The following is a 25,990-nucleotide window of genomic DNA, read 5'->3' on the forward strand; positions in this document are numbered from 1 at the left end:
CATTCTGGAAAGGCAATGCCCCAACCATTTCATTTTCTCAACCTGTGATCTGTCGTATTTGTGTTTCTGCAGATCTCGTTCCTCGAATGGACTTGTCAACTTCATCTGATGTTGTAGAAATACAAATAACCCTTAGAATTAGCATACATTGTAAGACAGTTTCCTTGGTGCCAGTGATTGATATTTGATATGTTCTATTTTAACAATTGTATTCAACCATATGCTAATGTTACTATGCTGTTTCCAGATGTTCAACAGGCATATTATATACTGATCATGACCCTCTATTGCTTCATTGCAGTAAATATATAGACACACTAAATGGTACAAATAAATATTATTTTATTTCACATACATGATTTTTTTTATTTTACTTTGAACTTTTCACAATCTAAATGATTCAACAACAAAAATGAGGAACTACCACAACAAAGTCCAAATGTTTTACTGGGGAGAAAAGATGACAACTTCACTGTAGTAAGCTGGACACGTATTTTGCCATCAGGCAAAGGTTACAGTCAAAGGAATAAAAAGAGACAAGAAAAGGACAGGAAAGTGGTCCATGTAGGTTCTCTGACCAATATGTCAACTTCTAAATCATCAAATGTGATTATTTCTCCCAGAATAGTGTTATGATACTCACTTTTGTAAAACCCTCAAACCACTTTGATAAATAAAATCTTTTTCCTTTATGGTTGACAATAAACAAAAATATCTTCAATATCTAGGGGTATATTTGGGGAACAGGGATATATTTTCTCCAGTGTGACATTGCAATCCTGTAGAAGCCCTTTCCTATATTCATGGGCAATTTCACAAGTGAAGAGTTACCATTTTGCTTGTTGGGGGGGGGATTGAGATTTTGGCTGACATTGCATCCCACGAGTATTGCTATGAACAGTTTGTTTAAATGAGTATGTACATACCTGTACATAATGAAGCATTAAGTACATATATGCAAAGATTATGGTTGGAGGGAATGCTCTGTTTCATCAATCTGTTCGGTGAGTAAGCATGGTGGACCAAATCAATAAGAGTAATACCTTTCGATACAAATGTGTACTGTACACGGTTCTGTAGTGTCTTTAAACCCAATACTGGACTTGGGCATGTAAATAGAATTTGAAAAGCTTGATTATGACACCTGTTCCTTTCGGGTCCCCTGGGTAGAGATTCAGATCATTTCGGAGGATCCGTTGTGGACAAGCTCACTAGCAACAGCAAGAACATTTGTCACAATGTCCTGGCATTGTATCCAATAAGATGCCATAGTTGGGGATTGCACTCCTGTGTCCTGTTACGGCACTCTGCAGTACTTTTTCCATTCCTAGTAAACCAAAGGGTGATCCTGATACTCTGATTTCTTCACTTTAAAGGGCCCAGTGCAGTCAAAAAAGTGATTCTCCAGTTATTTTCCTTTTATATTTCCACACTATGAGGTTGAAATAATACTGTGAAATTGTGAATAGTATGGTAATGCCTTTTTAGTGTAAGAGAAATCTCAGCCTGTTTTGGTGGGATGGAGTTTTGGCCATTCTGGTGACACCACCTGGCGTTAAATTAGTTAATAGACCAATAACAAAGAGTTACAAACCTCTCTGCCAATAAAAGCTAATTATCAGTTTTCCCCTCTCCACTTAGACCACTCCCAGACGGTCCTGGCAAAATTCTTGCTTGAGAAATTGCAATTTTTGTTTCTTTAATTGAAAACAATCACAGTAAGGTACTTCAATGTTACCTATAAAATGTATGTCAAACAAAAACCATTGACTGCAAAGTTAAACAAACCATAGAACTCTATGCACAAGAACTGCTTTAAACAATTTTCACGTTTTTGTTTTTACAAAAATACATTTAATTGAAGAACAGTGCAGATGCAAAGTTTGGCCACAGAATGATGGTTTGTGCTGTTGGTGCCGTCATTCTGTTACCAAACGTTGCATCTGCAATGTTCTTCAAGTGTGTTTGTAAAAATGTCTGTGGAAATTAATAAAACTAGTCCTTGTGCATAGAGTTGTAGGGTTTGTTTAACTTTGCAATCATTGGTTTTTGTTTGGCATACATTTCAAAGTGAAAAATCTGAGCCTCAGTATCACTCTGTTACCATAGAATTGCCCAGTAGCATTCTCCTGAAGTAGTGGGAAATGTTGTTCCATTTGCAATAAAAAGACTTAATCCTTAGAGCATTCCCAACATATGGATTCCCAGATTCACAAACCGTGTTAGATCATTTTCATGTTAAAGCGATGAGGTCCAGCTTGTCCCTCTGCCCCTCCATCTACAGAAGTGCCATTAGACTTGGACCGAGGGACATATTCAATATCTATGTTGTTTTTATGCTTTCCCTTGCCCCGGCTCCAAACGAACAGTAGCAGAAAGCAGAACAAGACCACCCCCAGGAATGTGAAACATCCCATTGCTGTCGACACTAAGATAGTCTTTAGGTCCAAGCCGTAGGTCACGTTGCTAGTCCCATTGGTAGTGGCGTTGCTGGGATCTGTGTAGTACTGGGTCCTGTTTGCGTAGAGCGACCCCAGGCTTTTCACTGCTAGGGAGGCCATCAATGAGTCGTTACCCGCCGTGTTGGTTGCCATGCAAAGGTACACGCCCCCGTCCTGCACCTCGGCCACCTTGATCTCCAGCGTCCCATTGTTGTGGACCTTGACTCTACCGTAGCTCTTGTTGGTGAGGAGGCGCCGGCGTGGGGACAGCCACGACACCACCGGCCTGGGGATCCCTTCAGCACTGCAGTGTAGTTTCGCTGACTGGCCCTCGTCCACTGCTATCGTCTGTGTCTTGTTCTCCCGGATTTTTGGCTTGGTGCATGTCACGTAATAGGATAGCAGGGTCTCCTTGAATTCCCTGAAAGGCCTTCCGCGGATACCCTCAGGGGTGCTGCACTCTGGCTGCGAGTCACCAAAGAAGATGGAGTGCCTTTTCTGCAGGATCCACATGAGGCGACAGTCGCACACCAGGGGGTTGTCGTCGATCAAGAGGACCTCCAGAGCCTCAGGGGCTTGGAAGACACCCTTCTCCAGGGTGTCCAAATGGTTGTGGGAAACATTGAGGACTTTGAGCCACCGGAGGCCCTGAAATGCGTACGGTTCAATGGTCGACAACTGGGCCCCAACTAGATGAAGTTCCCTCAGGCGCACCAACTCAAACAGCATTCCCCCCTCGATGTGTCTGATGCGGTTGAAGGACAGGTTGAGGTGTGTTAGGTAGTGCAGGTGCTTTAGGGCCTGGTATGGGAAGGTGGACAGGTTAGTGTTGGTGATGAAAAGCGTGGTCAGGTTGAGGCTGTGTAGCGTGTTGGCAGGCACACTGTCCAGCGAGGTCCAGCTGTCAATCTCCAGGTGGCGCAGCCGGAAAAGCTTCTTGAAGGAGTAGGCTTGCAATGTGCTGATGCTGAGGTATCGGAGGTGAAGTCTGACCAAGTTGTGCAGATGGGACAGGGCCTCAGTGGGCACCACTGTTAGGTTGCATCTCTCCAGGGTTAGTGTCTGTAGGCTCAGCAGTCCACTGAAGGCCCGGTGGGAGATGTACACCAGGTCATTGTCACCCACCTCCAGGAACTTCAGGTTGTGCAAGTCCTGGAACATGTAGTCCAGCAGGATGACAATCTTGTTGTCGCTGACATCCAGCCGTGTGAGGTTGGACAAGCCTGTGAAGACCCCCAGGGGAATAAGCTTGATGCGGTTGCTTTTGAGACTGAGCGAGTGCATACTGTACAGAGGGTTGAAGGCCCCCGGCTCCACATAGCTGATAATGTTCCCACTGAGGTCCAGATCCTCTAGTCCAGGGTAGGGGGCAAAGTCATCTGGGTTGACGGCCTGCAGCTTGTTCTTGCTCAGGTCCAGGATCCTGGTCTCGATGGGGATGCCGTCTGGGATGCTCGGTAGGCGTTTGCGGTGGCACATGACTGACTTGCTCTGGGCTGAGCAGTCACAGCGGGCGGGACATCCCAGGGCAGAACCCACAAAGACGGCCACTAGAGCCAGTCCCAGGAACGGTTGCCAGCATGAGAGGGCTGTGTGCAGCATGACTTTGCTCATACAGTCGACCATTCTGTCACGGCTCTACAAGAAAGAGAGGGAAAACAGACAGAAAGAGCACACAATTAGAGAGCATAAATTGGTAAAAATAAGGAATGTGTAAAAACCTTAATGGGTGTCAATCCACATGCTTAAGCAATCTTTTGAAGGAAATTATTTTGGGATTATAAATGGAATCTAAATGGATGACGTCATTTTACTATTGTGGTGAAATTGACTGGCATCTTATCTCAATAAAAATGAAGGTCATATTAGATTCTCTGATGCAAATGCCTCATTTCCAACATCCTGAATCATCCTTTCTTTCTATTGCAGTTTTGGCCAGCGATCACACCCCTATATCCACTGGCTCACTTAGTCAACATACAGGCACAACTTCACAATTTTGCTCTTATCTTCCATTGGTTTATTCTCAGAATTTAAGAACAAATTGCCAAAAGTAATTTGTTACATAGGTTGTCTTCTCACACCACAATCAGTTCAAACAGTCTGCCGTCTTTTGTTGTGTTTTAGCCAAAGCAAACTGACGAAGGGAGAAGAGTGGAGAAGAAAGGAAACTGCCTCTATGATAAGTCTGTGGAGGCTATCTGATAATTATTCTAACCAAGGACTTCAGTGGATATAGTATGATTTCTATATATTAAGTGCAAAATATCTAAGACAAACAAGTCCATAAGCAGCAGCTAAGCAATGGGGCTTCACCTATGTGCAGTGCCTTCTGAAACACCCCTTGAATTTTTCCAAATTGTGTTGTGTTACAGCCTGAATTTAAAATTTATTAAATATAGATTTTGTAAAACTGGCCTACACACAATACCCCATAATGCGAATTATGTTTTTAGAAATGTTTACAAATACATTTCAAATGAAAAGCTGAAATGTCTATAACCCCTTTGTCATGGCAAGACTAAATAAGTTCAGGAGTAAAAATGTGCTTAACAAGTAACATAATAATATACATGGACTAATTCTGTGTGAAATAATAGTGTTTAACATGATTTCTTAATGACTACCTCATCTCTGTAATCCCCACATACAGATAAGTGTATGTTCCCTTAGTTGAGTAGTGAATTTCAAACACAGATTCAACCACAAAGACCAGGGAGGTTTTCCAATGCCTCGCAAAGAAAGGCACCTATTGGTAGATGTCTAAAAAAAAGTTGAATGTCCCCTTGAGCATGGTGAAGAACACCCATACAGGTGTCCTTCCTAACTCAGTTGCCGGTGAGGAAGGAAACCACTCAGGGATTTCACCATGAGGCCAATGGTGACTTTAAAACAGTTACAGTATAACGGCTTTCCTCCTCTTCACACGAGGAGTATGAAGGCTCGAACCAATACGCAGCGTGGTAAGTGTCCATAATATTTTAATATAACTGAACACGACAAAATACAAAAATAACAAAGTGAATGACAACAAAAACCGAAACAGTCCTGAATGGTGAAACAAACACAAAAACAGGAAACAATCACCCACAACCAAAATGGGGAAAACAGGCTACCTAAGTATGATTCTCAATCAGAGACAACGATCGACAGCTGCCTCTGATTGAGAACCATACCAGGCCAAACACAGAAATGGAAAACATAGAAAAACAACATAGAATGCCCACCCCAACTCACGCCCTGACCAAACCAAAATAAAGACATAAAAAAGGAACTATGGTCAGAACGTAACATACAGAGTTTAATGGTTGTGATCCTCAGAAAACTGAGCATGGATCAACAACATGGCAGTTACTCCACAATACTAACCCAATTGACAGAGTGAAAAGAAGGAAGCCTGCACAGAATAAAAATATTCCAAAACATGCATCATGTTTGCAAAAAGGCACTAAAGTAAAACTGCAAAACATGTGGCAAAGGAATGAACTTCATGTCCTGAATACAACTCCAATACATCACTCAGTACTACTCTTCCTATTTTCAAGAATGGTGGTGGCTGCATTATGTTATGAGTATGCTTGTCATATGCAAGTGAGTTTGTTTTTAGGAGGAAAAGAAACAGAATAGAGCTAAGCACAGGAAAAATTCTACGGGAAAACCTGTTTCAGTCTACTTTCTAACAGACACTGGGAGACAATTTCACCTTTCAGCAGGACAATAACCAAAAACACCAGGCCAAATATACCCTGGAGTTGCTTACCAAGACGGCACTGAATGTTCCTGAGTGGCCTAGTTACAATTTTGACTTAAATCGCCTTGAAAATCAATGATCAACAACCAACTTGACAGAGCTTGAAGAATAAAAAAAAGAATGATGTGCAAATATTGTACAATCCAGGTGTGGAAAGCTCTTAGAGACTTATGCAGAAAAAGACTCACAGCAGTAATCGCTGCCAAATGTGATTCTAACATGTATTGATTCATTTTTAATACATTTGCAAACATTTCCAAAAACATGTTTTCACTATGTGGTATTGTGGGTAGATAGATGGGTGAAAAAAAACATATGTTTATCTTCTTATGGCTGGGGGCAGTATTGAGTAGCTTGGATGAATAAGGTGCCCAGAGTAAACTGCCTGCTACTCAGGCCCAGTTGCTAATATATGCATATTATTAGTAGATTTGGATAGAAAACACTCTGACGTTTCTAAAACTGTTTGAATGATGTCTGTGAGTATAACAGAACTCATATGGCAGGCAAAAACCTGAGAAAAAATCCAACCAGGAAGTGGGAAATCTGAGGTTTGTAGTCTTTCAACTCATCGCCTATCGAATACACAGTGGGATATTGGTCATATTGCACTTCCTAAGGCTTCCACTAGATGTCAAAAGTCTTTAGAACCTTGTTTGATGCTTCTACTGTGAAGGAGGGGGGAATGAGGGCTCTTTGAGTCAGGGCTCTGGCAGAGTGCCATGAGCTGACCATGCGCGTTCATGTGATAGTTAGACATGCATTCCATCGCATTTCTACAGACAAAGGAATTCTCCGGTTGGAACATTATTGAAGATTTATGTTAAAAACATCCTAAAGATTGATTCTATACTTCGTTTGACATGTTTCTACGAACTGTAATATGACTTTTCGTCTGAACTTTCGCATGGACTTGCAAGAGCGTCATGAGTTTGGATTGTGTACTGAACGTGTGAACAAAAAGGAGGTATTTGGACCTAAATTATGGACTTTATAGAACAAATCAAACATTTATTGTGGAACTGGGATTCCTGGGAGTGCATTCTGATGAAGATCATCAAAGGTAAGTGAATATTTATAATGCTATTCTGACATCTGTTGACTCAACAACATGGCGGATATCTTTATGGCTTGTTTGGGTTCTGAGCGCCGTACTAAGATTATAGCATGGTGTGCTTTTTCCGTAAAGTTTTTTTGAAATCTGACAGCGGTTGCATTAAGGAGAGGTTTATCAAAAGTTGCATGTATAATACTTGTATCTTTTATCAATGTTTATTATGAGTATTTCTGTAAATTGATGTGGCAAAACATTACTGACCATAACGCGCCAATGTAAACTGAGATCTTTGGATATAAAACATACATGTATTGTGTAACATGAAGTCCTATGAGTGTCATCTGATGAAGATCATCAAAGGTTAGTGATTAATTTTATCTCTATTTCTTCTTTTTGTGACTCCTCTCTTTGGCTGGAAAAATGGCAGTGTTTTTCTGTGAATAGGTGCTGACCTAACATAATAATATGTTGTGCTTTCGTCGTAAAGCCTTTTTGAAATCGGACACTGTGGTGGGATTAACAACAATTGTATCTTTAAAATGGTGTAAAATACTTGTATGTCTGAGGGATTTTAATTATGAGATTTCTGTTGTTTTGAATTTGGCGCCCTGCACTTTCACTGGCTGTTGTCATATCGATCCCGTTAACGAGATCCCAAGATCTCAATAGGGGGGCGCCATTTCGACTTTGTAAAAATTCATTCCCAAATTAAACTGCCTCGTACTCAATTCTTGCTCGTACAATATGCATATTATTATTACTATTGGATAGATAACACTCTCTAGTTTCTAAAACCGTATGAATTATATCTGTGAGTAAAACAGAACTCATTTTGCAGCAAACTTCCTGTCAGGAAGTGAGAAATCTGAAATCGGGCACTCTGTTCCAGGGTCAGTTTATTAATTTGCATGTAATCTATGGGTCGACATGCACTGCATAAGCCTTCCCCTAGATGTCAGTAAGCAGTGAGAATTGGAATGAGGTGTCTAGGTAGATCTGAGGCCGTACAAAAGCTCTTGGAACCGGGTGTGCAGTCTTTTCAATGTTCGTCATGGCGCAAGACAGACCTCAAGATTGCATTCTGAAAAGCTCTCGTTATAGGCGTTAGATATATCCGGCTCTGATTTTATTCGATATAGGTGTTAAAAACATCATAATGTAGTTATTTTAAACCAAGTTATATCAGTTTATATCAGTATATTGCGATTTTCGGTATTTTATTTGTGCTGCGTTACGGTGAGTTGGACACGTCTTCGCCACATGGCTAATGTTTGCTGCTAATTCCAAAGTTGAAGACGACAATCTACAACCGAGCAACGATTATTCTGGACAAAGGACAACTTGCACAAGATTCTGATGGAAGCTCATCAAATAGTAAGAACTATTTATGATGTTAATTCGTATTTCTGTTGAAAAATGTTAAACTATTATTCCGCCATTAATTTTGGTGCGGTCTCGCTTTAACGCACGCTGTATGTCGTAGTAACGTTAATTTTAAAAATCTAACACAGCGGTTGCATTAAGAACTAATGTATCTTTCATTTGCTGTCTAACCTGTATTTTTTAGTCAAGTTTATGATTAGTTATTGATTAGATTAGGTGCCTCTCCCAAGATTTCTCCCGACATTTTGTTTGCAGTTTGGCTACTATTCTCATTGTATAACCACGATTTGTGCCGCTAAATATGCACATTTTCGAACAAACCATATATGTATTGTGTAATATGATGTTATAGGACTGTCATCTGATGAAGTTTTGAGAAGGTTAGTGAAAAATGTAATATCTTTTGCTGGTTTATTCGCTATCGCTAACGTGCATGAATCAATGCTCCTGTGTGGTTGGCTATTGTAGTAAGCTAATATAATGCTATATTGTGTTTTCGCTGTAAAACACTTAACAAATCTGAAATATTGGCTGGATTCACAAGATGTTTGTCTTTCATTTGCTGTACGCTGTGTATTTTCCATAAATGTTTTATGATGAGTATTTAGGTAATTCACGTTGGTCTCTGTAGTTATTCTAGCTGCTTTGGTGAGATTTTGTGATGGTGGCTGCAATGTAAAACTATGATTTATACCTGAAATATGCAAATCTTTCGAACAAAACATATGCTATACAATAAATCTGTTATCAGACTGTCGTCTGATGAAGTTGTTTCTTGGTTAGTGACTATTTATATCTTTATTTGGTCGAATTTGTGATAGCTACCTATGCAGTAAAAAAATGGTGGAGAAAAAAAAGTTGGGTCTTTTGCTATCGTGGTTAGCTAATAGAAATACATATTGTGTCTTCCCTGTAAAACATTTTAAAAATCAGAAATGATGGCTGGATTCACAAGATGTGTATCTTTCATCTGGTGTCTTGGACTTGTGATTTCATGATATTTAGATGCTAGTATTTACTTGTGGCGCTATGCTAGGCTATGATAGTCAGCTTTTTTACTGATGAGGGTGCTCCCGGATCCGGGATGAGTACCAAGTAAAAGTTAATCAATTTTGATTTTAGGCTGTAACACAACAAAATGAGGAATAAGTCAAGGGGTATGAATACGTTATGAAGGCACTGTACGTTCATATTGTCAAGTGAGGAATTGATAGTACAATACAATTTAAGGAATATGACAAATCTATTGCTAACAATTCTTTCATGAAGTCCACAAGTGATACGTGTTTTTGCTAAGCCGAATTCAACCTTTTTTAATCAAAGATGTTCCATCTATTTCCATCTCCGTGTTTTTTCTTCACATAGAAACAGCTCTATTGTTACTACAGGAGCATATTGTCGGTTTCTCTGACCCTTATGCAGTGAAACAATGAGCATGATTGTATTGATTTTCCTACACACAACCCCTCATATGTCAAAGAACACACAAGCTGCAAAATGTTAATGGAAGAAAAAAACATGATGGGAAATGCATGCGAATTTCCAAAGTCCAAACACAATTAATAGTGAACACAATCAACAAGTAGAAATTGTTGGAGGGCACAACCTAAGGGGGAGAACATTAGGCTGGTAATTATACAGATTATCACAAAAGCTGCGAAGGCTAATAAATGAAGGTCCGGGAGGTTAATACATTTTTAAAATCCAATTTAAACATTCATTTAAATGGTGTCCAAACAAATGGTGGAAGAATCAAATCAATTACACTCTGAAATAGTAGCATCTGTAGTCAAGATGTGTCTGCTCAGGTCTTCAGGAGAAGAGAGTAGGGTAGTAATAGGATGGGCTGAAGCCTTATTCCTTCACCTGTAATGCGTATTTTATCTGACACTCTTAAGTATACCAAACTTACTGTGGATACAAATACAGTACATCACCTGCATCATACATACTGCTTTGTTGTGTGCTTGTCCTTCTGACCACTAGGAGGCCACAGTCTGTAGGCAGTGGTCAGTTCATATCAGCTCCCAACAACATAGACTTGATAGACAATATGTGATATGACAACTGTAAAGACATATTTAAAAAGCAAGTAGGAATAGTGGGAGGAATTCAAATAAAGTCTACTTCATAAACTACGTCTTAAAACATTTGGTAGAATTTTGTACCGGATTATAAAAGAATATAAACAATATGATTGTATATGTATGGTATACTATATTAATATGTAAAATATTCATTGAAGGGACAGAAAATATTTACAATAATTTCCATGGAATCCACTGCTCTTTATAGACAGATTGTGAAACAGGTTGTGAAAAGACTATTCCCGCTTCATCAGGTGTGTCATGACGTGTACTAAACTGAACTGTAATGAGAATAATCAGCACGACTCCCTGCGAGCACAAATACAACATTACAAAGTTTAGGAAACACAAACATGCCGTCATTACGGCATATAGGGAAGAATTAAAGATGTTTACTAAACAATCATGTTTAAATTGCTATTACACAATTATTATTATTATTATTATGATATTATTATTATTTTTCATATCCATTTTAATGACTACATATGAAAACATAACTGTTTGGCCCACATCTATAATACAACAATAATACTAACATATTATGCTGTACACATACAGTACCAGTCAAAAGTTTGGACACGCCTAATCATTCCAGGGTTTTTTAAAATATTTTTTAAAATATTTTCTACATTGTAGAATAGTAGTGAAGACATCAACACTATGAAATAACACATATCATGTAGTAACTAAAAAAGTGTTAAACAAATACAAATATATTTCCTATTTGAGATTCTTCAAAGTTGCCACCCTTGATGACAGCTTTGCACACTCTTGGCATTCTCTCAACCAGCATCATGAGGTAGTCACCTGGAATGCATTTCAATTAACAGGTGTGCCTTGTTAAAAGTTCATTTGTGGAATTTCTTACCTTCTTAATGTTTTTGAGTCAATCAATTGTGTTGTGACAAGGTAGGGTTGGAATACAGAAGACAGCCCTATTTTGGTAAAAGACACCAATAATAAGAAGAGACTTGATTGGGCCAAGAAACACGAGCAATGGACATTAGACCAGTGAAAATCTGTCCTTTGGTCTGATCAGTCCAAATTTGAGATTTCTGGTTTCAAATGCCGTGTCTTTGTGAGATGCAGAGTAGGTGAACGGATTATCTCCGCATGTGTGGTTCCAAACGTGAAGCATGGAGGAGGAGGTGTGATGGTGCTTTGCTGGTGACACTGTCTGTGGGCTATACTCGGCCTTGTCTCAGGATGGTAAGTTGGTGGTTGAAGATATCACTCTAGTGGTGTGGGGGCTGTGCTTTGGCAAAGTGGATGGGGTTATATCCTGCCTGTTTGGCCCTGTCCGGGGGTATCATCGGATGGGGCCACAGTGTCTCCTGACCCCTCCTGTCTCAGCCTCCAGTATTTATGCTGCAGTAGTTTATGTGTCGGGGGGCTAGGGTCAGTTTGTAATATCTGGAGTACTTCTCCTGTCTTATCCGGTGTCCTGTGTGAATTTAAGTATGCTCTCTCTAATTCTCTCTTTCTCTCTTTCTTTCTCTCTCTCTGAGGACCTGAGACCTAGGACCATGCCTCAGGACTACCTGGCATGATGACTCCTTGCTGTCCCCAGTCCACCTGGCCGTGCTGCTGCTCCAGTTTCAACTGTTCTGCCTGCGGCTATGGAACCCTGACCTGTTCACCGGACGTGCTACCTGTCCCAGACCTGCTGTTTTCAACTCTCTAGAGACCGCAGGAGCGGTAGAGATACTCTTAATGATCGGCTATGAAAAGCCAACTGACATTTACTCCTGAGGTGCTGCACCCTCGACAACTACTGTGATTGTTATTATTTGACCATGCTGGTCATTTATGACCATTTGAACATCTTGGCCATGTTCTGTTATAATCTCCACCCGGCACAGCCAGAAGAGGACTGGCCACCCCTCATAGCCTGGTTCCTCTCTAGGTTTCTTCCTAGGTTTTGGCCTTTCTAGGGAGTTTTTCCTAGCCACCGTGCTTCTACACCTGCATTGCTTGCTGTTTTGGGTTTTAGGCTGGGTTTCTGTACAGCACTTTGAGATATCAGCTGATGTAAGAAGGGCTATATAAATAAATTTGATTTGATTTGATGATTTAGAATTCAAGACACACTTAACCAGCATGGCTACCATAGCTTTCTGCAGCGATATGCCATCCAATCTGGTTTGCGCTTAGTGGGACTATCATTTGTTTTTCTACAGGACAATGATCCAGGCTTTGGAAGGGCTATTTGACCAAGAAGGAGAGTGATGGAGTGCTGCATAAGATGACCTGGCCTCCACAATCACCCGACCTCAAACCAATTGAGGTGGTTTGGGATGAGTTGGACCGCAGAGTGAATGAAAAGCAGCCAACAAGTGCTCAGCACATGTGGGAACTCCTTCAAGACTGTTGGAAAAGCATTCCAGGTAAAGCTGTGTGATGGTGTGGGTGTGCTTTACTGGTTACACTGTCAATGATTTATTTAGAATTCATGAAACACTTAACTGTTGGAAAAGGTGAATCTGGTTGAGAGAATGCAAAGAGTGTGCAAAGCTGTCATCAAGGCAAAGGGTGCCTACTTTGAATAATCTCAAATATGAAATATATTTTGATTTGTTTAACACTTTTTTTGGTTACTACATGATTCCATATGTGTTATTTCATAGTTTTGATGTCTTCACTATTAATCAACAATGTAGTCAATAATAAAAATGAATGAGTAGGTGTGTCCAAACTTTTGACTGGGACTGTATGTAGTAAGTATGTCATACATGTGTGACCAATATCCCCCCTCCCGCTCGCACCACACACACACACACAGACACACACACACACACACACAGACCCTCGCCACACATCTCTGTCCACCAGTGAAATAGCACAGTGAATTATGGAGAGTGCTTCTAATCAGGACAAGAGCAGGCTCATGATTGTGCTCCCTCACCTGAGTCCGGTGCATAGAAAAGCTATTATGTACAGAGTGCACTATCATCATGGGCAGAACAAGCTAGAAGGGCTGCTCTGATGACAGCAAAATGCTACACAGACAAGACATTCAGACACAAATTAGGGCCAGGTTGGATCCTAGGTGGGTCTGATACCACTACTCTGATTCTGCATACAGTACATGTTGAGCCTAGGTGGGTCTGATACCACTACTCTGATTCTGCATACAGTACATGTTGATCCTAGGTGGGTTTGATACCACTACTCTGATTATGCATACAGAACATGTTGAAGACAGTTGTAACAGTTGAAACAGTGGGGGTACTGTCACGCCCTGACCTTAGAGATCCTTTTTATGTCTCTATTTTGGTTTGGTCAGGGTGTGAGTTGGGGTGGGTATTCTATGTCCTATAATTTCTTATTTCTATGTTTTGGCCGGGTAGGGTTCTCAATCAGGGACAGCTATCTATTGTTGTCTCTGATTGAGAACCATACTTAGGTAGCCGTTTTTCCCACCTGTCTTTGTGGGAAGTTAACTTTGTTTATGGCACATAGCCTTTAGCTTCACGGGTTTGTTTTGTAGTGTTTATTGTTTTGTTCGGCGTCTTTTCTAATAAAAAGAAAATGTACGCTCAACACGCTGCGCCTTGGTCCTCTTCTTTCAACGTCCGTGAGAGGTTGCTGACAGTTGAAACAGTGGGGGTTGCTGGGAGAAGACCTTGTTACACTGGGGGTTGCTGGGAGAAGATCTTGACAAGCATGCAAAATGGATTGGCACTTGGAAACGGATAGATATTGTTTGTTAAAGTGTTGAATTCCACATGTATTATTTCACCACAAGCAGGTGTAAATAAAGTATTACAACATAGTCTTCTCGCATTATAGTTAGAATTTCTTGATTAACTTCATTTCCATATAATCACTCAAAACACATGGGGCCTTTCGGCCCCTGGATGCTGCTCTTAGCTTTGCAAAATAACCCGGGGCCATTGACGTAATACATGAGTAACTATGACGTGCCAAAGTGTATGGCTTTTGTCTCACATAGTCACAGCCAACACACATTGCCATCCTGCCCAGCACGACTTCACCATAGTGCTTCCCCATTCTCCCCAAGTGCTCTTGGCTCTCGCATCTCTGCGATGACCTTAGGGTGGCTAGCTGAGCGTTGTCCCTGAGACTGAGTGCTACATCAAAATGTAGGCTCATATTGCTGCAGCGCTCATTTGATAATACAGGCCGGCCGCCCTACTCACTGTCTGAGTGTATGAATGCCAAATGAGCTTGCAGGAGATTGCAATCACTCCCCAGGTATCTTCCATGGGTCACCACAGCTTTCTCCCTCTCCCTCTCCCTCCTCCCTTTCTCAGTCGATTGTGAACAGTACTCCTTCTCACAAAAACATCCACATAGGCAATACTGTAGAAGCTGTTCAATATTCAGTTGCATCCTGAAGGAAATGACCATGTTTAATAATTGAGATTCAATGGGAGATTAATTTAATTAAGAATCCATTGATGTTTAAACAACCATTCCACTACCATTTCTCTTTTATAAGGCGTCAGTAAAATATAACGTGGCACACAATAGATTAAGAAACATTTATGCATACTCACATTAAAAGTTGATGCTTTTCAAAACATCTTTAAAATTGGGAATACTCGCATATCACAGAGACTTGACAATTGTAACATTCACAGCAATAATAAATGTCAACTAGCTCACTTTCCCTAAAAAATAAGTATTCAACATAATTTACTACAATAATTGATTGTTTATGCTCTGTGGATTCTGTGTAACTCATCATTACGCATCTGTTTAGACTGAAAAATCCAAGCTCAACAGAGTTCGTATGCCGACTCAATCACAAAAAATGATTATCCCAGTGAAAGATGATAGCGACAGAGAGCACAGCCGACAGAGTATGAAATGTTTGGCCCATCTAACCCTCATGGTGATAAACCCACCCCAGTGAAATGCAATGGAATTCACTGTCATGTATTATTTCTAAGAGGTATTCATCTAAAGTAAATAGCATTCCAGGTCACACAACTAAAGCAGCGCTAAATGCAGTAAGCCTAAGGAGGAGGCTTGAACAAAACCCCAAAACCCTCAAAAGGCAGGCACTTTGTCACGACTCCCACCGAAGGTGGCTCCCCTGCCTGTTCGGGCGGTACTCGGCAGTCGTCGTCGCTGGTCTACTAGCCGCCACCGATCCCTTTTTCCTTTTCTGTTAGTTTAGTCTTATTAGTTGCACCTGTTCCTTTTTGTTTCTTGATTTTTGGTCTATTTAAGCCTGTTAGGCCCGATAAGGTTTGTGCGGGATTATTTGTGTTCTCTGTCGGTTGTGGATGTGTTTTTCATTGTTCTCTGGATCGTTCGCCCTGTGTTTGGGCTGGTCAGTGTTTATGCGCCCTGTATTTGGCGTGACCGTTTTGTGCCGGAGAAATAAATCTACAAATCACTGAACCCTCTGCTCTCTGTGCCTGACTCCTACCCACCACTCCTAGTATCCGTGACACACTTCCTATTTCCTGGTGTTTGGTTTTTGCCCAAGTAGTTTGAGGATTTAGATTTTAAAAACTTTGCCCCTGTGCAATGGACCAATAAAAATTATTTGTGAAGTTTGCCTGGCCCATATCTCCACTGGAAGTTCTTCAGAGTGTGTTTGATGTGGCCTTTCATGGGGTGATGTGACCATCACCCCACGTAATGCCATGGCTGTTCACACTCAGAAGTGTCCCTGCGCTCCAGACGGATGTTCCAAGATGGTTTCTTTGTTTAGACTGCAATTATCAAAGCTCTTAAAGACCATAATCAAAGTGTCAAAATGTGATCTGGGAAAAAAGGAGAGGAATTAACTTACAATGGAACTAAATTAAATGTAATCATCAACAAATCCATTGGGTGTTCTATCATGGGAGCTGGATTTTCATGTTTGGTTGTCTTGTACATTTATATTTATACAACCGGTGGGTCGAATCCTTAATGCTGATTGGTTAGAACCGCATTCCAGGCGGTGTCTATTCCACAAGTTGCCATCGGCTAAATCTATGATGTTAAAATGCCTATTTACTCTGTTCCATCTGACTACACAATCCATTGTCTCATCAGCCCAGCTAAACAACTTATGAAGTTGATCTCCACTGTAAAATACATCTAGACATTATCTCACATTTCTTTTAGACTAACATTTCGTTTTCAACACCAGAGATTTGTATAAACCTTGCTGCCTGTCTCTCAGACATTTGCAACATTGTTTCAATATTCAAATTCGATCTCCTGCTGTCCCATAGTAATGAACATGTTGGAAGTCGGGACAAGACTGACTGGCAGGCAACGTTTTCAGCCAGTCGAAATCATGATTCAGCTGGCATCATTTTTATAGACATATACAAAAAATTTAAATTGAAGAAGGTTCAAATGAAACGCAGCAAAATTGCAGTCTTTTTTGAAGTGATTGTGTTACTGTAGCTATGTTGTTGGCTAGCTCCTCTGAACAACAGTATCCTGACGAGTGAGCACATGTTCTATGCCAGGCGAAATCGAGCCTCCTCAGCTTATTGTTATGCATGTATCAAAAGAAATGTCACTAGAAAACAGCTTAAACAAATGCAAATGAAGCTACTTTCTGTCATTCTGGCTGCACTTTTTGATGTGACTGTAAGTTAGCCATAGTTGGCTAGCTATCAAGCAAGGGATAAGAACGTTGCCAGCCAATATGGCAATGGAACATTTAGAACGAACGACTGGGTCGCGTCTCTAGCAACCCGAGATTTGTTTTGGGACTATATCTTGTGGAAGGATGAAATAGTATGAATAAATTAATCAAGTAGCGTTTATGAAAATATGTCAATCATTATTTGAATATGTAGGTAAAGCGTTGTATAAAAGTGATAATGCCCTCGAAGCTGGTGTTTGGAGGATATATTGGTACGGTTCAATCAACAACACCCGTGCCAATATATCATCCAAACACTGGCTTCTCGGGCCTTATCACTTAAGTGTAGGTTGCCCTCAAGCCTGCAGCTCAGAATAAAATGCTGCAACTATAACCACTAGTTATAGTTGCTTTGGATTTATACGATGTACCAAAAAGAATATGACTGACATCACGGTAGACAAAAATAAACAAATTCTATGACTTGATATATGCTACTCATACTCAAACTTCCAAGTAAATGCTGCATTAATGCCAATTGGAAACGAAAAAGTGATGTCATGGTAATTCTACTGTAGAAGGACACAATTGGATAAAGAATGGAAGATGGATGCCCATGGTCCCTGACACTCTCCTTCTGAACTATGCTGGCCTGGCCATGACATGAACGGAAGCTCCACCAACTCCACACACACGAGCCGCATCTCATTAATTCTAGTACACTCCACGCTACAGAGACAACATGCAGCACACCCCCATCATTAACTACAAGATCGCTCTCAAATACAGTACTAAGGGGTTAACATGCGCATATAACATACATGTCAGCGCAGCTTTTGACATTTGAATTTCCCAGATATCAAGAATGAAATGACAGTCAATCATCATAATGGTAATTGTATGGAAAAGTTATTAAATCATAATTTTAATGAAGCCTTATATCTTCTAATAACGCTTCCCTGAAGGAAAGATGTAATTAACTTGCAGGTTACTGTGTTGCCAGAGTGTGCAATTAACCCACCTTTTTTAAAGGGAGCGTCTGCATGTAATCAAAGAGGTAGGTGACGGTGGAAATGAGAAGGCAATCCTGGAACATTCTCTTCTTGGTTTATCCATTATTAAAATAATTTTTGTAAAGGATACCAGATGGCATGGGTTACAGACATATGGCCTGCCAAGGCGCAACATGACACTGGCCTATTCTTTAATAAGCTTGGGAGTTGCGTAACTAAAACTCTCTCAGAGCATGCACTGGTGTCTATGTAAAGTATGTGATCTAGGTTGAAAACATCAAATACCATGAAGTACATTCTCCCATGGTGCTGTTACAATACCAGTGAAGCTCACTACTGTAGCTTAGCAACACTAGTACAAGAACAACACTACTGTAGCTTAGCCACACTAGTACAATAACAACACTATTGTAGCTTTGCCACACTAGTACAATAACAACACTACTGTAGTTTAGCCACACTAGTACAATAACAACACTACTGTAGTTTAGCCACACTAGTACAAGAACAACACTACTGTAGCTTTTCCACACTAGTACAATAACAACACTACTGTAGCTTTGCCACACTAGTACAATAACAACACTACTGTAGCTTTGCCACACTAGTACAATAACAACACTACTGTAGTTTAGCCACCCTAGTACAATAACAACACTACTGTAGCTTTGCCACATTAGTACAATAACAACACTACTGTAGCTTCGCCACACTAGTACAATAACAACACTACTGTAGCTTAGCCACACTAGTACAATAACAGCACTACTGTAGCTTTGCCACAATAGTACAAGAACAACACTATTGTAGCTTAACCACACTAGTACAAGAACAACACTACTGTAGCTTTGCCACACTAGTACAATAACAACACTACTGTAGCTTTGCCACACTAGTACAATAACAACACTACTGTAGTTTAGCCACACTAGTACAATAACAACACTACTGTAGCTTTGCCACACTAGTACAATAACAACACTACTGTAGCTTCGCCACACTAGTACAAGAACAACACTACTGTAGCTTTGCCACACTAGTACAATAACAACACTACTGTAGCTTTGCCACACTAGTACAAGAACAACTCTACTGTAGCTTTGCCACACTAGTACAATAACACTACTATAGTTTAGCCACACTAGTACAAGAACAACACTACTGTAGCTTAGCCACACTAGTACAAGAACAACACTACTGTAGCTTAGCCACACTAGTACAATAACAACACTACTGTAGCTTTGCCACACTAGTACAAGAACAACACTACTGTAGCTTAGCCACACTAGTACAAGAACAACACTACTGTAGCTTTGACACACTAGTACAATAACACTACTGTAGTTTAGCCACACTAGTACAAGAACAACACTACTGTAGCTTAGCCACACTAGTACAAGAACAACACTACTGTAGCTTAGCCACACTAGTACAATAACAACACGACTGTAGCTTTGCCACACTAGTACAATAACAACACTACTGTAGCTTTGTCACACTAGTACAAGAACAACTCTACTGTAGCTTAGCCACACTAGTACAATAACAACACTACTGTAGCTTTGTCACACTAGTACAAGAACAACACTACTGTAGCTTAGCCACACTAGTACAATAACAACACTACTGATTGTTTTGTATCTTTGATAAGTGCAATGTATCGTCAGTACCAGTATGTTGTTGTGTCTGACATCCTTCCCTGCACATCATCCTCACCTGGCCAATGTTAGAATATCAATTTATCAGCGTGATAAAACACCATAGGGTTCAGCAAGATAATGCATATTTTGGAGGGAATAAGGATAAACAAATTATTGGAATCACATTGTATGGACTTAAATTGGCTAATTATGACCTTATTGTTAAAAACCATTAGTCAAATGTTCTCCAAATATTGTCAACAATCAGAAGCAAACGAAAGGGAAAGCGGCTCAAGATGAATGCACAGCTGCAACATAATTACCAACATAAGTGATGTGAGATATAGAGAGAGAGATTTGGGACCACATCCATAACTATGAGAATCTAGGGCCTTAGGTGGGCTAATAACACGCTCTTCTCCAATTGGCCTTGTGCTTTATTCGCATAGCAAAGTCAAACAGAATTGAATCTGTGTTAATGAGCTATACACTTTGGAAGATTGAATCAGCTGCTCTTTATAATTATGTCAGATAACCCTTGAGTTCGAGAGCAGCCGAAGAGCACCGTCAAATGGTTGGGCCTCACTTTACCCACGACCAACCAAACCCTGCAGAAAGTATTTAACACCATGACTTACAGTCTTAATCCCATGTTTAATAGTTATTCATTAATATGACTGAGCTGTGGAGAGGAACAAGAGCGTGTAAGTGTGGTTGAATATTTTGTAATTAAATGTGCCAGGATTCAATTATAATGGCAGCGAATGGATGACATTGGCGAGCCCTGGGTAAGTGATGACTTTCAAAATAAAAGTCAAGCAATGGGTACTTTAACCCTTAGGTCCACCATAGATGGGCATCCGGTAAATAAGAAGCAATTGGGAAGTCCTAAAGATTTTAGTCACTCATTTCAGTTGGGGTTGAATAAGGTATATACGGCCTATTCAATAGCAGAATTTCAAAGCATATAAGCATATATTTCTCACTATAAACCACTACAGTACCCTTACCATATCAACATGAATGTATTTCCATATTGCTATTGAGGTGACTATTGTGCTGTATTGCACCACTTTAAGGTCAAAATCCCTCAAAGGAAGAACGTGCTCTCTACCATGAGTAGGAAGTTCAGGAAAGGTACTTCATCTATCGTTAACAGGGCAGTAGTCTAAAAGGTGCATCCTGAGGATATAATATACATTTGTCTCTGTAATAGCTGTAGAACGCTGTCATGTTGAGTTGCCTTTGAAGAAAATACAAGAGCCGGAAAACCTGGACTCTAAGCTCAGGCTTATTGCAACTAGCTACTGTATATATGGGGAGTGTAAGCTTGGTCTACTATAAAGTCCACAATGTGGATGAATATGTTATGATTAGCACAAGACAGCTATCAACACTGACAGTAATGTGATGATCAACGTATCCCAAACTTTTCCGTGGGGACCCTTACACAATGTACATATTTGTTCTATCCCAGAACATCTAATTCCACTATAGTCAACCAGTCTTCAAGCCCTGGATTAGTTGCTAGCCATACTAGTGCAGGCCTAGAACAAATATATGTAAAATCTCACGGTCTCAAAGGACTGGGATGGGAAACACTGGTGTAGATGAGTAATCAACTATAACATGTTCTATCTATTCTAAATGGCACCTCTGCTAGCATCTATGTGTTAGCCAGACATAAATAATGTACCACGTCAGATAAAGGTAAGACTAGGGTTTATAATAACCCTATGGTACGTTAATCATGACGTCCGGCGCAAACGTTTTAAGACGATGAAAACTGATGGCTCCCATCTGTATTTCTACGCCGCACCAAATGATATAGATGCAAGCCTTTTACCACATATACACACAGGCTAATGCAATTAATCAAGTAAGAATGCTTAATGTACCACATAAAGCAGTGTTTAATAGGATAAACAGACTAACTGAATGTCTGGGAAGGAAGCATTCTTAGTTATCTTATGTCATTGGAAGTGGACACAGGTTGTTAATGGACAATTCCACGGTAACGGAATTGTGCTGAGACTCATATTTTTCAGTTAAAATGTATGCCAAACAAAAACCATTGATTCCAAAGTTTAACAAACCATTCAACTGTATGCACAATGACTACTTTTAACAATTTACACTGAAAACATTTTTAAAAACTGGAAGAAGTGTGCAGATGCAAAGTTTGGTAAGACAAAATAGTTTTTTTTGTGTCCACATTTTCCCCAAACTCCTAAATATTTGCTCAGAATTAAGCTTCAACGATATCTGCAGAAGGAATGTGGTGTCAGCTATGACATGACACATTGAATTTTGAGCTCTGCCCCCAAACAAGACCAAATTTTGTTGGTCCGGACTGGACCAAACCTGAACCAATCATAGACGTCTATATTTCACAAGTTTGGACTTCAAAGCACAGCAAAGTAGAGCTCAGTAAAGTACAGTACATCACAGTAGAGCAGAGTAGAGTTCAGTACAGCAGAGTTCAGAACAGTACAGAAAAGTACAGTCGAGCAGAGTATAGTTCAGTACAGTAGAGTACAGTAAAATAGAGTACAGTAGAGTACAGTATAGTTCAGTACAATATAGTGTACTCAACTCTAGTGTGCTCTACTGTGTACTGTACTGAACTTTACTGTACTCTACTGTGTTGTACTGTACTGTCTAAACTTGTGAACCCAACTGTGGTTTGTGAATGATTTTTTAAAATTCCGCGGTAACGGAATATTTTGTTTTAATCTCTTAATTCATAAACAAAATTGATATCATAAAAAACACTAACGAATTGATAGGTCTACCTTTACTTGTTACTTCTGCGACCTTTCATTATTCTCCCTCCTCATGAGGGTGAGAAATTATAAAATATCTTAAAGATATACATTTCTTGTTTCTTAAACTTACAGAAGGCAGAAACATTTCTCCAAAACAAAATATAAGTGTTGATATTAGTCCGCAGGTGTTGATATTAGTCCGCAGCGGTCTTTACTTCAACATTAATGCATTTTATGTATTTCTAATACATTTTATGACTTTTCCTGGTAGATGTTGACTAAGACCCCTTTTCCATCTGTTTGACTGGATGGAAAATGGTTGAAAATTGTATACAGTGGGGAGAACAAGTATTTGATACACTGCCGATTTTGCAGGTTTTCCTACTTACAAAGCATGTAGAGGTCTGTAATTTTTATCATAGGTACACTTCAACTGTGAGAGACGGAATCTAAAACAAAAATCCAGAAAATCACATTGTATGATTTTTAAGTAATTAATTTGCATTTTATTGCATGACATAAGTATTTGATACATCAGAAAAGCAGAACTTAATATTTGGTACAGAAACCTTTGTTTGCAATTACAGAGATCATACGTTTCCTGTAGTTCTTGACTAGGTTTGCACACACTGCAGCAGGGATTTTGGCCCACTCCTCCCTACAGATCTTCTCCAGATCCTTCAGGTTTCGGGGCTGTCGCTGGGCAATACGGACTTTCAGCTCCCTCCAAAGATTTTCTATTGGGTTCAGGTCTGGAGACTGGCTAGGCCACTCCAGGACCTTGAGATGCTTCTTACGGAGCCACTCCTTAGTTGCCATGGCTGTGTGCTTCGTGTCGTTGTCATGCTGGAAGACCCAGCCACGACCCATCTTCAATGCTCTTACTGAGGGAAGGAGGTTGTTGGCCAAGATCTCGCGATACATGGCCCCATCCATCCTCCCCTCAATACGGTGCAGTCGTCCTGTCCCCTTTGCAGAAAAGCATCCCCAAAGAATGATGTTTCCACCTCCATGCTTCACGGTTGGGATGGTATTCTTGGGGTTGTACTCATCCTTCTTCTTCCTCCAAACACGGCGAGTGGAGTTAGACCAAAAAGCTATATTTTTGTCTCATCAGACCACATGACCTTCTCCCATTCCTCCTCTGGATCATCCAGATGGTCATTGGCAAACTTCAGACGGGCCTGGACATGCACTGGCTTAAGCAGGGGGACCTTGCGTGCGCTACAGGATTTTAATCCATGACGGCGTAGTGTGTTACTAATGGTTTTCTTTGAGACTGTGGTCCCAGCTCTCTTCAGGTCATTGACCAGGTCCTGCCGTGTAGTTCTGGGCTGATCCCTCACCTTCCTCATGATCATTGATGCCCCACGAGGTGAAATCTTGCATGGAGCCCCAGACCGAGGGTGATTGACCGTCATCTTGAACTTCTTCCATTTTCTAATAATTGCGCCAACAGTTGTTTCCTTCTCACCAAGCTGCTTGCCTATTGTCCTGTAGCCCATCCCAGCCTTGTGCAGGTCTACAATTTTATCCCTGATGTCCTTACACAGCTCTCTGGTCTTGGCCATTGTGGAGAGGTTGGAATCTGTTTGATTGAGTGTGTGGACAGGTGTCTTTTATACAGGTAACGAGTTCAAACAGGTGCAGTTAATACAGGTAATGAGTGGAGAACAGGAGGGCTTCTTAAAGAAAAACTAACAGGTCTGTGAGAGCCGGAATTCTTACTGGTTGGTAGGTGATCAAATACTTATGTCATGCAATAAAATGCAAATTAATTATTTAAAAATCATACAATGTGATTTTCTGGATTTTTGTTTTAGATTCCGTCTCTCACAGTTGAAGTGTACCTATGATAAAAATGACAGACCTCTACATGCTTTGTAAGTAGGAAAACCTGCAAAATCGGCAGTGTATCAAATACTTGTTCTCCCCACTGTATATACCTTTCTCCAACATATACACTCTTAACTTTCATTGACACCCAATTTGACATGCTCCTGTGAAATTCACATGTTGATGCTCACGGATCCTTTTACATGGAAATGACCTAATATATATATATGGTGGCAGGGGGATAAGTGCTGGGAACAGTTTTGTAAATGAGCAATACTATATAGTACATTATAAAGTCCTACTCCACAGCAAATAGTTTAAAGTGGAAACCATCTAAGTGTAATCCATTTGATCAAACATGAACTGCAGCGTGATTCTCCACAACTCCTTTCATAAAGATATAACACAGCTGAATAAAATGCTTATCATTAACAACGGTAATCCTGAATGCAACTCAAACCATCCTGATGTGTTCCATATGCTATAGCATGAGGTCTATTGAACAAGGCTTGCGTGAAATCAGAATCACTAACATCTTTGCCATTTTCATTATTTCGTTAATTATATCCTCCATTTGCATACGAGCCATTGGTAAGTTGCTTCAGCACATCGTCACCGACCTCCTACTCTTTGGTATTTGTGATTAGTGGCATCACTGACACACAACCCTTCCGTCTGGCCGTGAGGGAAGTGTAGCCTATCCTCTGCCCACAGGGGAAGTGGTTGATGATTAAAATACATTACAAAGAGCTAAAAGCTCAATGTGCGGGCTGCTAAGTGTCTTCTGATACACTCCATCTCCCAAGTCTGGGCATCCCACATCTGACATGAGTCAGGGGTGTCTCTGTTGTATTGTGACTCAGACAGAAGAGCTGCTGAGGTGAGAAGAATGTCTTTAATAATCCCCAAATTTTCCTCAAAATGGTACAGCCATGATGGAGTGAGAACTACTCAGGCTAAGATGACACACATACAGTGAGCTCCGAAAGTACTGGTACAGTGACACATTTGTTGTTGGCTCTGTACTCCAGCAGTTTGAACTGACACAATTACTATGAGCACAAAATTATCTGAAAAACAACGAAAACGAACAGCAAATTTTTATTTATTTTATATCACCTTTATTTAACCAGGTAGGCCAGTAGAGAACAAGTTCTCATTTACAACTGCGACCTGGCCAAGATAAAGCAAAGCAGTGCGACACAAACAACACAAAGTTACACATGGAATAAACAAACATACAGTCAATAACACAATAGAAAAGTCTATATACAGTGTGTGCAAATGAGGTAAGATAAGGGAGGTAAGGCAATAAATAGGCCATAGTGGCAAAATAATTACAATTTAGCAATTAAACACCGGAGTAATAGATGTGCAGAAGATGAATGTGCAAGTAGAGATACTGGGGTGCAAATGAGCAACAAAAAAAAAGAACAGTATGGG

General features: G+C 40.3%; 1 protein-coding gene across 2 annotated transcripts in view; it reads right to left on the bottom strand.

Annotated features, from left to right (window-relative positions):
* Positions 1 to 325: 325 nt before the first annotated feature.
* The window catches only part of LOC139574437 (leucine-rich repeat and immunoglobulin-like domain-containing nogo receptor-interacting protein 2), a 327,793-nt gene continuing 302,128 nt past the window's right edge, over positions 326 to 25,990 (bottom strand). For both annotated transcript variants that reach the window (XM_071398999.1, XM_071399000.1), the window contains exon 5: positions 326 to 4,079. In XM_071398999.1, the coding sequence (XP_071255100.1) occupies positions 2,223 to 4,067 (1,845 nt within the window). In that variant the 5' untranslated portion in view covers positions 4,068 to 4,079 and the 3' untranslated portion in view covers positions 326 to 2,222. The remainder of the gene's footprint in view (positions 4,080 to 25,990) is intronic.

The sequence above is a fragment of the Salvelinus alpinus genome, chromosome 4, assembly GCF_045679555.1.
Source record: "Salvelinus alpinus chromosome 4, SLU_Salpinus.1, whole genome shotgun sequence".
Taxonomy (NCBI): domain Eukaryota; kingdom Metazoa; phylum Chordata; class Actinopteri; order Salmoniformes; family Salmonidae; genus Salvelinus; species Salvelinus alpinus.